Genomic DNA, 15,134 nt, shown 5'->3' on the forward strand with positions numbered 1-15,134 from the left:
TGGTGTGTGAGTGTTCTGTTTCTTTTGTAGATAATTGTCCTTTTTTCTCATTTTCCTTTGTAATACATTTACTGTATTACAAATCCATAAAACACAGTTTAAAAATGGAGAAAAGAATGGTACATATTAAATGACATGCTTTCTTTGTAGACAGCTATCCCTTTTTTTTTAAATTTTTCCCTCATATCTTATTCTACTTATTTTACTGTATCAGATATATAGACTGTCAAAAGTCCTGTTTCTAAAATATAGTACATGTAAAATGTTTATTTTTTTTTTTAGTTCCTTTCATCGATAATTGTCCTTTTCTCTTTTTTAACTGTAGTTTATTGTAGTCCTGTTGAAAAATAGAGAGGAGAAAAATGAAGTTGGATTAGATTGTACTTCAAATGAGTACAATCATTGCTTCCCCCCCACCAAATTTTTGGTAGTTGCGTATCATACGTGTGTTCACGTGTATGTGTAATTTCCTGAGGAAATGGAAGAAGTTGACTTAAATTGTAAAGCTTTAAAGGAATATGACTATTTCAAATTTAAATCAGATTATAAATGTGTTCATCAAAGTTTCTTCTCATATTCATATGTGTATGTACTGTATATATACATTTTTCGATTTGCGTCATGGAAAAGGCGAATTTGGGTGAGTCACACCAAAGTTGGTCCATCGTGCGGTCGCGGCGTTTCCATGACGACGGGCGAGCTCGGCTTCCTCTACTTAAGACTTTGGACCCGGGACGCTTTCGGTCGGACGCCGGACGCTCGAGGCCATGTCGGCCATGTCGGCCGTCTCGGCCTTGGTGATGCTCGCCGTAGCGTTGGCTTCCGGACGGAGATTCCCGCTTCCTGCTATGCCGATGAAGGGTAAGATGCCTCCCGAAATTCCGAAATTGTGTATGTACTGATGAGTCGGGACTGACTGAGCAAAGCGCAACTCACAACGGTGCAGTCAGTTGACGGACTATTATACCACTCCCTTTTATTATACCTTTCTATCTATCTAGATTATAGCTAGCTTGCTATATATGTCTTTATTATTTTTTGATTTATGTATCCATCCGGCCATCTATTCGTCCAGCTGGTTATGAGCTAGGAAGCTAAATATGTAGCTAGCTATTTATTTGTCCATCCATCCATCCATTTACCGGAAAAGATTTGGCTCGCTATTCCTCCTTGGGCTTTGAGAAAACCCTAAAGCTATATATACCAAAATATCTGTCTCGACCAGGAATCATATGCCATGTCTTTTGTCAGCCATAGCGGTTACTATGGCGACATAGTGGCAGATGAAATGTGAAGTTTTTCCCCATCCGGAATGAATGGGCCCATTCATTTTGTGTTATTATTTCGAAGCAGACCGTAAATTTGCCTCGCCCCAGAAATATGCACAAAAGCACAGAGAAATTTGACGGAGAGGGAGCTGTTATTTATTGATATTAGTCGGTGTTCAAAACGGCGTTCTCATTCGTTTAAGAGACAATCAGCGTTCTTATACCCTCCGGAGCAAAAACATCACGTCAGGAATATCACATGTTGCTTAGTGCGTCCTCTCCCGATCACACGCTTGTTTTCCTCAAAGTGCTACTTCCAAGAATTGACAATGTTTTTCTCAGAATGTTTTCATCCTCTTTCAATTCTCCAAAATGACGCGATTTCCAAGAAAATCGTTGGAGTCGCCCTGACCCAGCCAAATTCCTGTCAGCTTCGCAAGCTGTTCCAAACCAAGCCGAATGTTATTATTAATAACACTCGCTGACATTTAAACTCGGGAAAACAAGCCTGGAATTTCCTGTCTAAACAAAAGTGTCCTCATTATGTCGATAAGTTCCGACTTCATTATTCTACAACAATGACACAGTGTAATAACACAGTTTAGTTACTATGTTCTTACTTTAACCGGGGGCATTTCCAGATCTTTTTAATAGGGGTGCTCCAAGGGGATCATTGATTTATGTTGAGGTGTATCCATGAGCAAAAGGCATGCTCATGGCTACGCGCTAACCGGGAACCGGGACAGTCGTTCATGTGTTTTTCTCGACAGACGGCTGCTACCAGGTTGAAGACGAGTTGGGTCTTTTCCGTTTGGAGGAAGAGGCTGTGGCCCTCTCTTTTCCCGCCTTCCGTCGGGCCCTCCGTTTACGCCACGTGGCCCCGCCCGATGACGCCCTCCACATCGCCAAGAGCCGGCGCGACGGTCGGGACGTCCCGTCGGACGGAGGTCGGATGAGACGCCTCGGCCCCGATTTGTGGCTCCTGCCGGCCCGGACGTCCGATTCGGGCCGCTACGTCATCACTTTCAGGTAGCGCTTTCCCATAGAATCGAGTCCGTCGGTGTTGTAACGTTCGATTGATAAAAACGTGTTTTGAATTCAACACTACATTTCACTTGAAAAGAAATACTACATATAGAGTTACGTTTGTAACATCATCTAACTTTTAAAAAAGGATTACAAATCCAATCCATTCTAAAAAAACATTTTGAGCTGACTAAATTTCACTTTACACATAAAATTACGTTATAACACATTCTGAATGGAAATATTGAATTTTATAGGATATTTTAAAAAGTAATTTCAAGTCCACTAAATGTCACTATAAAAAATAGTACATATAAAAGGACATTTTAAACATAAATTCTGAAGGGATGTAAAAATAGATTTTAAAGGGAAAAATACAAAATGATTTTTTTTTTCTATTTTTTTAGTAAACTATATCTGAATTTGGCAGCACGGCGACGCACTGGTTAGCGTGAGATCAAACCTCCTGTGTGGAGTTTACATGTTCTCCCCGTGCTTGCGTGAGTTTCCTCCCACATTCCCAAAACATGCATGTCGTTCATTGGTGTCCCCTGCCCACTGCCTTGAATATAGCTGGGATGGGCTCCAGCACCCCCCGCGACCCTACTGAGGATAACCGGTACAGATCATGAATGGATGGGTAGATCTGAATTTTGAAAAAAAAGTACATCTAAAATGACATTCAAATATAAACAGAATGCCGTCCAATTTTAAAGGTCCTACATGGTGTACAGTGTCATCCAGCTCTTCAAAAATACTCAAGAAAGAAACGTCAATATTCAAGACCTGAACAAACACATCTTTGTTGTTTTCTGTTACCATGGCAACGAAGGAATACCACATACTGCGTCCAGGGAAGTTTAACTCTTGGCGTGTACGCCGCGTCGACGGCGGAGGCGGGAAGCCTCTGGTACGAGCGCCGAGCCGCTCCGGGGGAGAACGTCACTCTCCAGTGTCCTGTGAAAAAGCACCTCGTCCGCACGCATGTGCGCTGGTTCAAGGTGAGAGCAATAGCGCCCTCTGGCCAACATGCCGAGCCCCATTGAACACCGTTTCCCCCCCTCGCGGGCCTGCTTGGTATTGCGCGCAGAATGTGATGTGATGAACAGAAAGGAATACTTCCAATTTGTTGAGGAGTTTTCTGCCAAGTGCGCCTATTTCGGTCAAAGTCCCAAACCAAACATTTCACGATGAGCGATTATCAAACATCGGCCGGACATGACACGGCCAGTACGAGATGATCTCTACCGCACAAATGACTGACTCCTTTTCAAACATGGTAAAATGCTATTTTGGTACATTTGTAAAGTTTAGGGGAAGGTTTATACACTAATTGAATGAATATTTTTGGTTTAAAAAAAAAAAGAATGCTAAATCACATAGAAAAAGTTATTTGTTACTTGTCATATTCAACAAGAAAATGTGAAAATTTTAGTTGTAGAATGTATAAAAAAAACTAATAATATATATAATCTCTCTCTCAATATCTCTTGCTCTCGATCTCTCTCTCTCTCTTTCTCTCGATCCCTCTCTCTCGATCTCTCTCTCTCTCGATCGCTCTCTTTCTCTCGATCTCTCTCTCTCGATCTCTCTCTCGATCTCTCTCTCTCGATCTCTCTCTCTCGATCTCTCTCTTTCTCTCAATCCCTCTCTCTCGATCCCTCTCTCTCTCTCTATCTCTCGATATATCTCTCTCTCAATCTCTCTCTCTCGATCTCTCTCTTTCTCTCAATCCCTCTCTCAATCTCTCTCTCAATCCCTCTCTCTCGACCCCTCGATATATCTCTCTCTCAATCTCTTTCTCTCAATCTCTTTCTCTCGATCCCTTTCTCGATCTCTCTTTCTCTCGATCCCTCTCTCGGTCTCTCTCTCGATCTCTTTCTCTCGATCCCTCTCTTTCTCTTAATCCTTCTCTCTCGATCCCTCTCTCTCTCGATATCTCACTCTCTCTCAATTTCTTTCTCTCAATCTCTTTCTCTCGATCCCTCTCTCGCTCTCTCTCTTTCTCTCGATCCTTCTCTCCATCTCTCTCTCTCAATCTCTTTCTCTCGATCCCTCTCTTTCTCTTGATCCCTCTCTCTCTCGATATCTCTCTCTCAATTTCCTTCTCTCGATCCCTCTCTCTCTCTCTCTCTCTCTCGATCTCTCTCTTTCTCTCGATCCCTCTCTTTCTCTCGATATCTCTCTCTCTCTCTCTTGATATCTCTCCCTCTCGATCTCTCTCTGTCTCTCTCTCTTATATATATTTATATATACATATATGTATGTATATATATATATAGATATATATATATACACACATAAAATAGAATGCGTATATAATAGAATATGTCTTGTCGGAAAATGTACTTTTGAAATATTTCCAAATGTTCTAAAATACATTTAGATTCGATCATTCAACCCATTTTCTTTAGCAGGGGGACTCTGGCATGGCGGACCTCCAAGCCCCCAGGTGGCGCAATTTTGGTCGAGATGCAGGAAAACTACGGATCCCGTCGGTGCGGCCTTCCGACGGCGGTTTATACACGTGCCGACTCGACGTGCTCGTCGACGGCGCCGAATTCCCGCTCACTCGTACCCTCAAACTTCTGGTCGCGGGTGATAAAGGTAAAAGCAAATTCAGACTTTCCGTAACTGGGATTTGTACGACTCTTATTTGCGTTCGTTCCTTCAGATTCCGAGTTAACGACGGCGCTATCCCCGCCTCTGATCCTTTCACCGTTGAACCGGAGCGTCCACGAGGCCTCGCACGGTCAGTCGTCGCATTTGTTACGAAATACTTTTCAGTAAAAATACTCGAGTAAAAGTGGAAGTTACAGTCTAAATTTGATGCCGCGTTGTATAGTAAAATAGTCTTAAAGCGGGGTGGCCGTATCCCGGGGGTCGACTGTACTATTAAGGAGTGACTTTATAATGCTGACCACAATGGCATTCTTCAGCTGCAGTAGTTAAATAGGGATAATGGATCACAGCTGCACAGGTGCAGTTTATTTAAGACGCATAGAATGGAGAAAAAAATAGGCTCCACGCAGGACACAACTCTACTCTCTCAGCCTCCGCTCTCAGCGATAGTCAACCAGGGATAATAGGTCACAGCCAAAGCTACATATTTAGGTAGGCCTGAACAACACGCCTCAAGACAAAAATCAATTCTGCAGGTCCCTGATCACAGCAATATGGGATGGGGGATAATGGATCGTGGCTGCACTAGAGCAGTTTATTTTAGACCGAAATAACCGCAAATAGATAATCACCATTCCTAAAAAATGTGCAGTCTGACAGCAATATGTGAACGGTGAAATGCATGGTTTGGGCCAAGATCCATTAGCCCCTGCTGACTATTGCCTAGAGCTAGGGCGACAGAGCACAATTTTGGGGGTGTTTTGGGGCCGCGGTAACATGCCATTGTGGCCCTCTTAAACTGAACCGCACTGTTTTGATCCATTATCCTTGGTTTAGAATGGAGGCTGACAGAACAAAGTTGTCTTGTGTGTTGAGGCTTTTTATTTATCTTCTTACCATTCCAAATTAAATGCACCCATACCGCTGCGATCCATTATCCCCATCTAGCAATGTCTAGGAGCAGGGACTGTCGGTGAGGTGTTTATTTTTTGGGGTACAGGCAGATGAATCATGCCATTGTAGCCTACGATCAATGAAATGCAGTTTGGGCCCCCAATAAGCAGGTCGGTGCCTTGCATGGCCGCTACTGGTATGTGAGTGAGTGTGTGAATGGGTAAGTGTGAAGCATATTGTAAAGCGCTTCCGGAGGCCTTCATTGACTTGAAAAACGTTATAGAAATGCAGACCATTTAGCATCTTGATTATCCTCAACACGTTTGGAGGCTGACTCCCTATTGGTGTGTGAGTGTGTGTGTGAATGGGTACATGTGAAGCGCATTGTAAAGCGCTTTGGGAGCTCTTCATTGACTTGAAAATCGCTATAGAAATGCAGACCATTTACTTTGAATCGAGTACTCGAGCTTTACACCAATCTCGGACTTTCGTAGGTTCGGGATCGGAAATCCGGTGTTCCGTCCTGTCGGCGTGCCGGACGACGGGCGGGACGGACGTATGGTGGACACTGGACGGCGTCCGATTGGACGCGTCCCGCCTCAGGGGGCGGGTTCTTCAAACGAGCAGAAGGTAGGCCTCCATTTTCTCCCTTCTGCGCATCGTTTTGTGACCCGACGGATGCCATCTTGGCAGGGAAAGCCGTCTGGCTTCGGGTTGCCTGGTGGAGGCGGGGCTTGTCGTGGTGGCGATGACGGAAGAAGAGGAAGGGGCGGAGCTAACGTGCGCGGCGCAAAACCCGGACGGGAGACGGGAAGTGACGGTGACGCTCCACGTGGAAGGTCAGTCACCACTTTAAAACCCACAAAAAGTCTTAAGAATGGCAGCAACGCTATGAATTAAATACGTATATAAACTTTTATAACCATAAAAGGTTTTCTCTCCCACGCAGATTCAAGCACGACGTGGTTGGTGGTGGCCTGCGTGTCTACTTCCTGTTTGCTGGCGGTGCTCTCAGTCTTCTTCTACGTTATGGTCGTCAAGCCCAAACTCCAAAATAAGACGACAACGAAGAACAAGGCCGACTACTTCCTAGCGCGCCAGGATAGCGTCTTCTAGTGGACTGCTGTTCTCACTAGGGACACCGGAGGGCAGCAGAAATGAGAGAAATACGACACGCCAGTGGAAAACATTTTGATTTCTCGTAGTTTTACTTTTCATTTACGGACTGGATTAAATATGTAAACTATCAAAAGTTGATCACCAACATTTTTCTGTTCAAATTATATTTCTAACACTTGCAAATGCAACTTAAAATACTTCAGGGTAAGTGGTATCATGAAAAATGTCTTTGGATAATTAAATAACAAAATTCAAAATAAAAAGGGAAATATGACTAACGGGAGTATTAATGAATACACAAAAGGACAAAAAAAGAATGAAATAAATGACCAGATAAAGTTTTTTAATGTAAATATTTGAAACAACTATCAAGATAAAAAGACAATAAGCTGAAATAAAGGATTCCATGAAATATTTGAAAGAAAACAATGAAGAAATCCTTATATAAATTATAATTTGTATAAAGTAAATGAACCGTTAGTAATGTTTGAACGTTAACTATAAAGAAAAGTAATACATATTTTACTTTCTTACGTCTTCACTTCTTGTGATAACTGGACTAATTTAACTGTCGAAAATGATCATATTCATTATACATCAATATTTGTTTGTCACAATTGCTTTTTTAGAATGTGGTCTTAGTACAATAATGACCAGCAGGGGGCAGCATAGAACTACGGTAAATTGATGCCTATTTGAGCTTCGTTAAAATACGCCAAACATTTATGGTTTTATACATAGAGTCAAATGTAACAGAAAATGGAGTTCTTTTGTGAAGGGTTTCAAGACCGCCCCTCAGTTAAGTTCCATGATTTATTATTTTTTGGTTTAAAATCAAAAAGCTATGTTAACTTAAGTTTCTCTCGGCTTCGTCCTTTTTTAGAATGTGGTCTTAGTACAATAATGACCAGCAGGGGGCAGCATATAACCACGGTAAATTGATGATGCCCATTAGAGCGTTGTTAAAATACGCCAAACATTTATGGTTTTATACATAGAATCAAATGTAACAGAAAAATTGAGTTCGTTTGTGAATTGTTTCAAGACCGTCCCTCAGTTGAATTCTATGATTTATTATTTAAAAACAAAATGCTATGTTAACTTAAGTTTCCCTCAGCTTTACTTCTTGCCCTTGCACTAACTCTCGCGCTAACTAGGTAACTATCCGTGCCAACGCTGTAATAAAATATGGTTTATTTTTTGGGTGGTGTACATTTATTTTTACGTTTTTAAAACTGGTTTTAGTACCAATAGTTTATAGAATGGGGCAGCATAGGGCTACATTTATTATGCCTTTACGTATACTCGTCCTGTTCTCCAACTCTCGCGATAACTAGGGAATATTGTCTCTAATATACGGTACAAACAAAAAAACGCCTAATCAAATCAAAATAGAATCAAAATTCCTATAGCACTTTTTAACCAATGAAGTGCTATTAAAAAATATTCATCTCTTGTAGAAAAAAAAGACAAAATGAGGCAATGTTGTATTTTTCAGTTTATTAAAAAGATCCACAGTAGTTCGGTTTGGCACCAACCCTTACAAAAAAAACAACAGTATACGACCCTGAAATAGCACTGAATAAAAAAGGGATAAATAAAAGAAAAAAAATCAGAAATGCAAATACATCTCACCTTGGTGTCATTTTCCTTATTAGTCAACTTTGGCCTATTTATGTAGGGAAGACTAGCAAGATGCTAGCTGTTTTTGTTAGCATCTCACAAGTAGCATCTTTTGGAGAGAGAAACAAAAATCATCTTGGCCTTTTTAAAAAACTACCACAGTATGACATCTCCTTCCTTCCTTATAGAATTCCCACAGACTAATTGCTGTCATTTCTGAAATATAAGGGCAGTTTTTTTTAATCAAAGTTTAGCTGAAGGTGCGACCTGCGTGTTAAAGGATTTTATACGACTGACTATAAGGATTTTATACAATGGACTACAAATGACATGTATTGAGTTTAATGCAATAGATATTCACTGACTGGGCTTTAGTTCAATGTCAGGGCAGGCTGTTGGAAATGCATCATATTTTGTCCAGGAAATTTTGATAACAGGACTCCTGGATTTGCTGATGCAGAACGACAGGCGCTGTTTTTGGGAAAACGAGACATGAAGGTGCGCAAACAACCGCTTGGCACCCCCACGGGAGGAGCCGAGACGCCATCTTGCGGGGAGACGTGAGCCAATAAGAGAAAGCTAAAGAAGTTTAGGAGAAGGCTTCCCACAGACTCCGTTGTCACTTTGGCCGTCCCCTGAGTACACTTAGTTCTGTTGTTAGGAAAAATAAACATCGGCCCCCGTGTGAAAATGTCGGCTTTCCTGATCACTTTTCTCTCAAGAAACGAGCGAGCGTAATTGTTGGATGAATGTAAGTCGTGTTTGGTTCATGGAGTCAGATAACTCGTTTGAAGAATTTGGTCAACGCTACGTTTTGATAGTTAATTGATAAAGTTTTGTTAGTGTGAAATTATGAAAACGTTACGATGTTATTTCGTTATTTTCACACTAAACCACAAGAGGGCCTTCTAGTTCTGTGTCTATAAAGGACGAGCAATGTTGAAATGACGAGAACCGAGAGGTGCTGAACAAAAACGGCACCGAAAAGAAATTGTGAAGATAACGAGCTGCGAATCGTGAAATATGCAGCCGAAAACGGTAATTGAGCGGCAGGAAGTAGGTTTGGAGTCTAAAGTGCCGATCGGGGGAGTCGTTTAGCGCTAAAAGTCACACCGAGGATAAAGGTTTCATTTTGTGATTTCGAGTGACACTGTTAGTTTGGCCAGCGTGTTCTTTATGCTAGAGTTATTGGAATAGGTCACAGCCAGTAGTTCCTTTGTTTGAAATTGCCTTTCAAGGTGACCTTCATGTTTTTCATGTTGGATTTGATCAAATCTATTATCCCCCAAAATACCACTCGTATATGTTTGTTTCTCTCTTCACGATGCATTTTTGTTTATCGGCTTACCCTTGGGCGTGCGTCGGACATTTTGTGACTTATGGAAGGAAAATGGAATGTATTTTGATGCAAAAGGGTCCGTGAGACCAAAAACTGTAGTCCGCACGGTTTTACGGGGAAATAGTCTCAAAGGCACCGATGGGGTGAAAAAGTGGTAGCGATACATTACTTCTTCTTCGCTTTTACTCGGACGGGCTTTGAGCATCGGCGAGAAGTTCGGGATTCAAGCATTCGATAGGACAGTGGATGTTCTGGAAGGGAAAAGAAAAAAAAAAGGAAAGATGTCACACAATGTAAGATTACTGAAAGAAAAAAATCAATTTGGAATTGATAATCCTCCCCTCTTTTTCTTCGCACGTGACATCGCCTTCCCTTGGCAGCACGATACCAATAACCGCCGCGTAAGAATAGAACCATTACTTTTAACCGTGGTGATTTATTCCTGCGCAGTGGGCGAGGTTTGAAGCCCGGTTAGGAATCGAATCCCTTTTGCCGAAGACCAAAGACTGCGACTTTATCGGCAGTCCACCGGAGGGACCGCCGTTCTGCCGAGGCACAACGCCGGCAGCCCTCAAGTCTTCCGGGATTCGCAGCCAACGTTTTTACAAGGTACGTCACTTGGCAGCGGACAGCGTGATGCTGAATAGATAATAGTCATCAAGGAGGAAATGACAGCTTTAATATTTATCTACTGTTATATGATTATTACTATCAATGTATGTAAACAAGTAAAGTATGTAAAACGATAATGTAAAAATTTTTGTTTTACTTCAAAAAGTAATCCTTAAAACTGAGCGTATAATATACACATCACGTAAAATGTAGCTTGTTTTGTGTACGATTTGTTCTTCTTAATTTACGCGAAAAACAAGTAAGTAGTACAGTAGAAGTATTGTTCTAGTGGGAAATACTTTTTTGCTTCAGCGTACGTAAGATAAAAAACACGACACATAAAGCAGGACCGGAATCATTTCCTTTTTTTCTCTCATCAGTCGCTTGGAGCCAGGCACTACTCGCAAAGCTACTCGAGTCGTATTTCTTTCTTTTCTCCCTTTCTCGTTCTCTCTCTCTTTCTCTCGCTCTCGTTCTCTCTCTCTCTCTCTCATTCTCTCTCGCTCATTCTCTTTCTCTCATTCTCTGTCTCATTCTCTCTCTCATTCTCTCTCTCTCTCATTCTTTGTCTCATTCTCTCTCTCAGTCTCATTCTCTATCTCATTCTCTCTCTCACTCATTCTCTCTCACATATTCATTCTCTCTTTCTCCCTCTCATTCTCTCTCTCTCTCTTTCTCATTCTCTCTCTCATTCTCTCATTCTGTCTCATTCTCCCTCTCATTCTCTCTTATTCTACCTCTCTCATTCTCTCTCTCTCATTCTCTCTTTCTCCCTCTCATTCTCTCTCTCTCTGTCTCATTCTCCCTCTCATTTTCTCTCCCTCTTATTCTCTGTCTCTCTCTCACATTCTCTCTCTCTCTCACACTCATTCTCTCTCTGTCTCTCTAATTCTCTCTCTCTCATTCTCTCTGTTTCCGTCTCCCCTCCCCCAGGGATCCCGTTGGGAGACCGACCAGTTTGCGGCGGGCGTTCTCCCTGTAGCGGTCGAAGAGGTCTTCGCGGACGGTCTGGACGAGGCGGTCCCGCGCCGGGGCGGTCTCGCCGGGCCTCCTGCAGTTTTGGCAGCGCCAGCCCTGAAAAAAGGGGATCACGGGAATCAGCGGGGGGAAAAGGACGGAATCCGGAGCGCCGAGAGGTCGCCACCTGTTGTCCGCCGTAGCAGGTGCAGGTGCAAATGGCGCCCAGGTATTCTTTCTGCCACTGGTTGCCCACGCCGTACATCTTGCCCTCGTCGTAACACGCCGAATCGTCTGTTTGGGGGGGAAAAGGCTCAAAACTGCCGTTCGGAGGAAAGTTAAAGGGACGGCGTGTATCGATTGCCCGCTCGATGTCGCCGTATTTTTAGGAGTGCTAAAAGCGCGACGGAATGAGACAAAATACCTGATCGCGAATAAGAAAAAGAATGAAAATGTTTCTGTTATTGAAGTACTTTTCATATATTTTCTATACAGGGTTACTACACCTTTTTCAAGGCCAAATTTCAAGCGCTTTTAAGCACTTCCCAGGTCAATTTTTCCAGTGACTTTCAAGGAAGGACTTGTTGATTTTTTTGGGGTGACTTTGATGACTAAAATGACGTTTCTATCTTGCTGCTAGCACATACTTTGTGCTCTTTTGAGCTGTCCCCATCTATGATCTTTTCGTGTCAACGTGCTGCTATAAACTGACATGAATTCCGCCATTCAGCTTGGCGACGTCACACTCGTTTGCAAACAGGGAAAGGGGGCTTTATAGGTGTCGGCTAACGATGAAGTTCAAAATGTTTCGGAGCAGACCGTATTGCCTCGCCCCAGAATTTCCTGTCTAAACAAATGTGTCCTCATTATGTCGATAAGCTCCGACTCCATTATTCTACAACATACGAAAACAAAAAAAAGAAAATACCGTAAATATAGAAAGCAGAAAAACAAGCCAGACTCATCCGAGTCAAGTCAGATTTATTTGTTTGATGTCTCAAAGGACAGGATTACAATGACAATGCTTCCGATCTTAGAGACTGCTGATCGTTTGCTTTTTGTTTTACTCGCTTTCCTTTAGATTTCTTTATATCAATAACTGTAAATCAATATTTTGTACAGCACCGAGGAGTTCATGCCTTTATATCTTATGATTTTGCCTTGACCTGGATTTTGTCCCGTTTGACTTTCGATCTCTTGGGAGTGTAAAAAGTGAGACGGATTTGGTTTCTACTCACGGGGTTCGCACTTAAATTCTCCTTTTCCGTTGCCCAGGCAAACGCAGCTCATGACGTGACCGTCCTCGGCGCGGCGATCCCATTTCTCGCCCACGCGGTAATTGTGACCGCCGTCGTGACACCACTCTGGAGGGAGTCCGGGGGAGACCTTTAAAACCGCTTTTGACGTCCGGACTCGTCAACGGCATTCAGATACAAACAAACCTTTGCGTCCTTCATGAAACCGGGTCAAGACTCACAATACAGAGGGATCTGTTTTACAGCTCAATTTTAAAGGATAGAAGCTTTTTAGGAATTCATAATTCGTAAATGGTCTGAAATTCCATTAGCGCTTTTCAAGTCACTGAAGAGCTCCCAAGGCGCTTTACAATGTGCTTCACACTTACCCATCCACGCACACACCAATAGGGAGTCAGCCTCCAAACGGTTTGAGGATAATCAAGATGCTAAATGGTCTGCATTTCTCTAGCGCTTTTCAAGTCACTGAAGAGCTCCCAAGGCGCTTTACAATGTGCTTCACACTTACCCATTCACACACACCAAATGCTTATTAGGGGGCATTAGGGATCCGGTGTCTTGCCCAAGGACACTTCAATCATTTTGAAGTCCTCCAAAGTTTAGCTTCAACCAAGACCATTTACCATTAACATTATATTGTAATATTTCTGTAGCATTTCTCTTATAATATTTCTGCCGTAGTACAGTATTTTTTGTATTCTAGTGTACTAGTGTCTAGTGGTATTTTTGTAGTATTTGTGTAGATTTTTGGGGAATTATTTCCATTGTAGTATTTTCATAGTATTTTCAACGTAGTAGTTTTGTAATATTTCTTGAGTTGTATTTTGGAGTGTTTGTGTTGTAAAGTTTCTGTAGTAGTATTTTGTATTATAGTAATACTGTAGAAGTATGTTCGATGTATTTCTATTGATGTGTTTCTTTTTAGAATGAAAGCAATATATTAGGTCTCCGTTTTTAAGCACAACATTTTAGATATATATATATATATATATATATATTTGGGTAATTTTGTAGTAGTTTTGTCGTAATATATCCATGCTGGTATTTTAGTAGTATTTCAGGTAGGCGCCTTGAATGGCTATCGCGGTTATAAGTGTGTGAGTGTGTGTGAATGGGCGAGTGTGAAGCACATTGTAAAGTACTTTGGGAGGTTTTCAGTAACTTAAAAATCTCTCAATAAATGCGGACCGTTTATTGTTACCATTTAACATTCTGTCGTAGTATTTCTGATGTTGTACAGTAATTTTGTATTCGACTGTACATATGTGGTATTTTTGTAGTATTTCTGGAGAATGTATATGAATTATTTTCACAATAAGTCCTTTTTGGTGGAGATTTCAGATCAGAATGCAAAAAGGCAATAAGAATGATAAATTCCTCTTTGGTTAAACCGCATAGAATCCATTTTGGAATTCCATGGAGTGATGCACGTTTGCAAGGCATGCTGGGAAAGGTGTTAATAAGCCACTCACTGGATGAATCACACCTAAAATGTCCGCTGCCCAGGCCCAAACAGCGGCACCACAGCTTGAAACCCGACTCGGACATGCGCTCCCATTCCGAGCCGGCCGCGTGGTACGTGTGCGTGAAGGTGTCGTAGCAGAGGTCCCGCTGGCTGGAAATGGCCACGTCTCCTGGAACTGAGAGAAGGCGCTTTCATATCCAGTGTGAGAAACATGGATTTGGCCACCAAATCCTTAGCAAACGTGAGCAAAACCTGACAGCGAGTTACCTTCTGCTGGCTTTCTGGCAGCACGCGTTAGCTCTCACATTTAAAGGAATTGACTGGTGTACTATGAAGCCACGGTATTTTCCCTGCTTTTTTTCGAATTCATTTGGTTTTTTTTTCATTTTAGACTTTTTTTGCTTTAGCTTAGAGGGAACATTGCTTGCGACAATTCGATGAAGGTACAGTGAGACCTTGCTACGTCGCGGTTCGCGGATTCAGAGCTTCGCGGTCTGTAATGGTAAAAATGTTTTTTTTTTTTGAAGGGGCGTCGCTACTTTTTGCGGGAATCCCCCTCGGCTGACGACCCTAGCACGGCGCGCCGTCCTCGTTTCCCGGTGTTGTGCCCAAATCCGACTCCCGTACAGAATCTTCCCCCCCTCGCGTGAACGCGCATTCTGCTGCGCTTTCGACAAAAGCGATCGTATTCTATATAATACGCTTATTGAAACCATAAAGCGGGCTAATTCAAATAATTGGGCGATCGTAGTCTATAGAACACGTTTATTGAAAGAAAAAAGTCACCAACATCACGTCTCCCGCTCGGGCCGCGATGGCTCTACACGGTGCTACGCGGCCCTCGATGGCTCCGGCCGACGGACGGGTGGCCGCGGGGGAAAGGGGTAGGGGGGACCTGTGGGGTTAGGGGGCGGTGAAGCGGAAGCCGCCCCAAAACCGCGCGCCGGTGTTGT

The 15,134-nt window shown here is 42.6% G+C and overlaps 2 protein-coding genes across 3 annotated transcripts in view; one reads left to right on the top strand and one right to left on the bottom strand.

Moving 5' to 3' along the window:
• Window positions 1–263: 263 nt before the first annotated feature.
• Window positions 264–7,637, top strand: LOC148352401 (interleukin-1 receptor type 2). 2 transcript variants are annotated; one of them, XM_088353448.1, is made up of 8 exons: window positions 264–861; window positions 2,039–2,297; window positions 3,127–3,295; window positions 4,709–4,901; window positions 4,969–5,046; window positions 6,305–6,440; window positions 6,504–6,649; window positions 6,760–7,637. In XM_088353448.1, exons 1-8 carry the CDS (start codon window positions 768–770, stop codon window positions 6,924–6,926), a joined length of 1,242 nt encoding a protein of 413 aa, XP_088209574.1. In that variant the 5' UTR covers window positions 264–767; the 3' UTR covers window positions 6,927–7,637. The 2 variants fall into 2 exon arrangements, with proteins under 2 accessions (XP_088209574.1, XP_088209575.1); XM_088353449.1 differs by having other exon boundaries at window positions 4,712–4,901.
• Window positions 7,638–8,414: 777 nt separating this feature from the next.
• LOC148352402 (fibronectin-like) overlaps window positions 8,415–15,134 on the bottom strand; it is an 83,871-nt gene continuing 77,151 nt past the window's right edge. The window contains exons 45-49 of the mRNA XM_088353278.1: window positions 14,189–14,356; window positions 12,699–12,824; window positions 11,648–11,754; window positions 11,458–11,577; window positions 8,415–10,142 (exon numbers count right to left, since the gene is read on the bottom strand). Of these exons, the coding sequence (XP_088209404.1) occupies window positions 10,074–10,142; window positions 11,458–11,577; window positions 11,648–11,754; window positions 12,699–12,824; window positions 14,189–14,356 (590 nt within the window). The 3' untranslated portion in view covers window positions 8,415–10,073. The remainder of the gene's footprint in view (window positions 10,143–11,457; window positions 11,578–11,647; window positions 11,755–12,698; window positions 12,825–14,188; window positions 14,357–15,134) is intronic.

Source organism: Urocampus carinirostris, chromosome 14 (assembly GCF_059441175.1).
Source record: "Urocampus carinirostris isolate Australia breed hairy pipefish chromosome 14, RoL_Ucar_1.0, whole genome shotgun sequence".
Taxonomy (NCBI): domain Eukaryota; kingdom Metazoa; phylum Chordata; class Actinopteri; order Syngnathiformes; family Syngnathidae; genus Urocampus; species Urocampus carinirostris.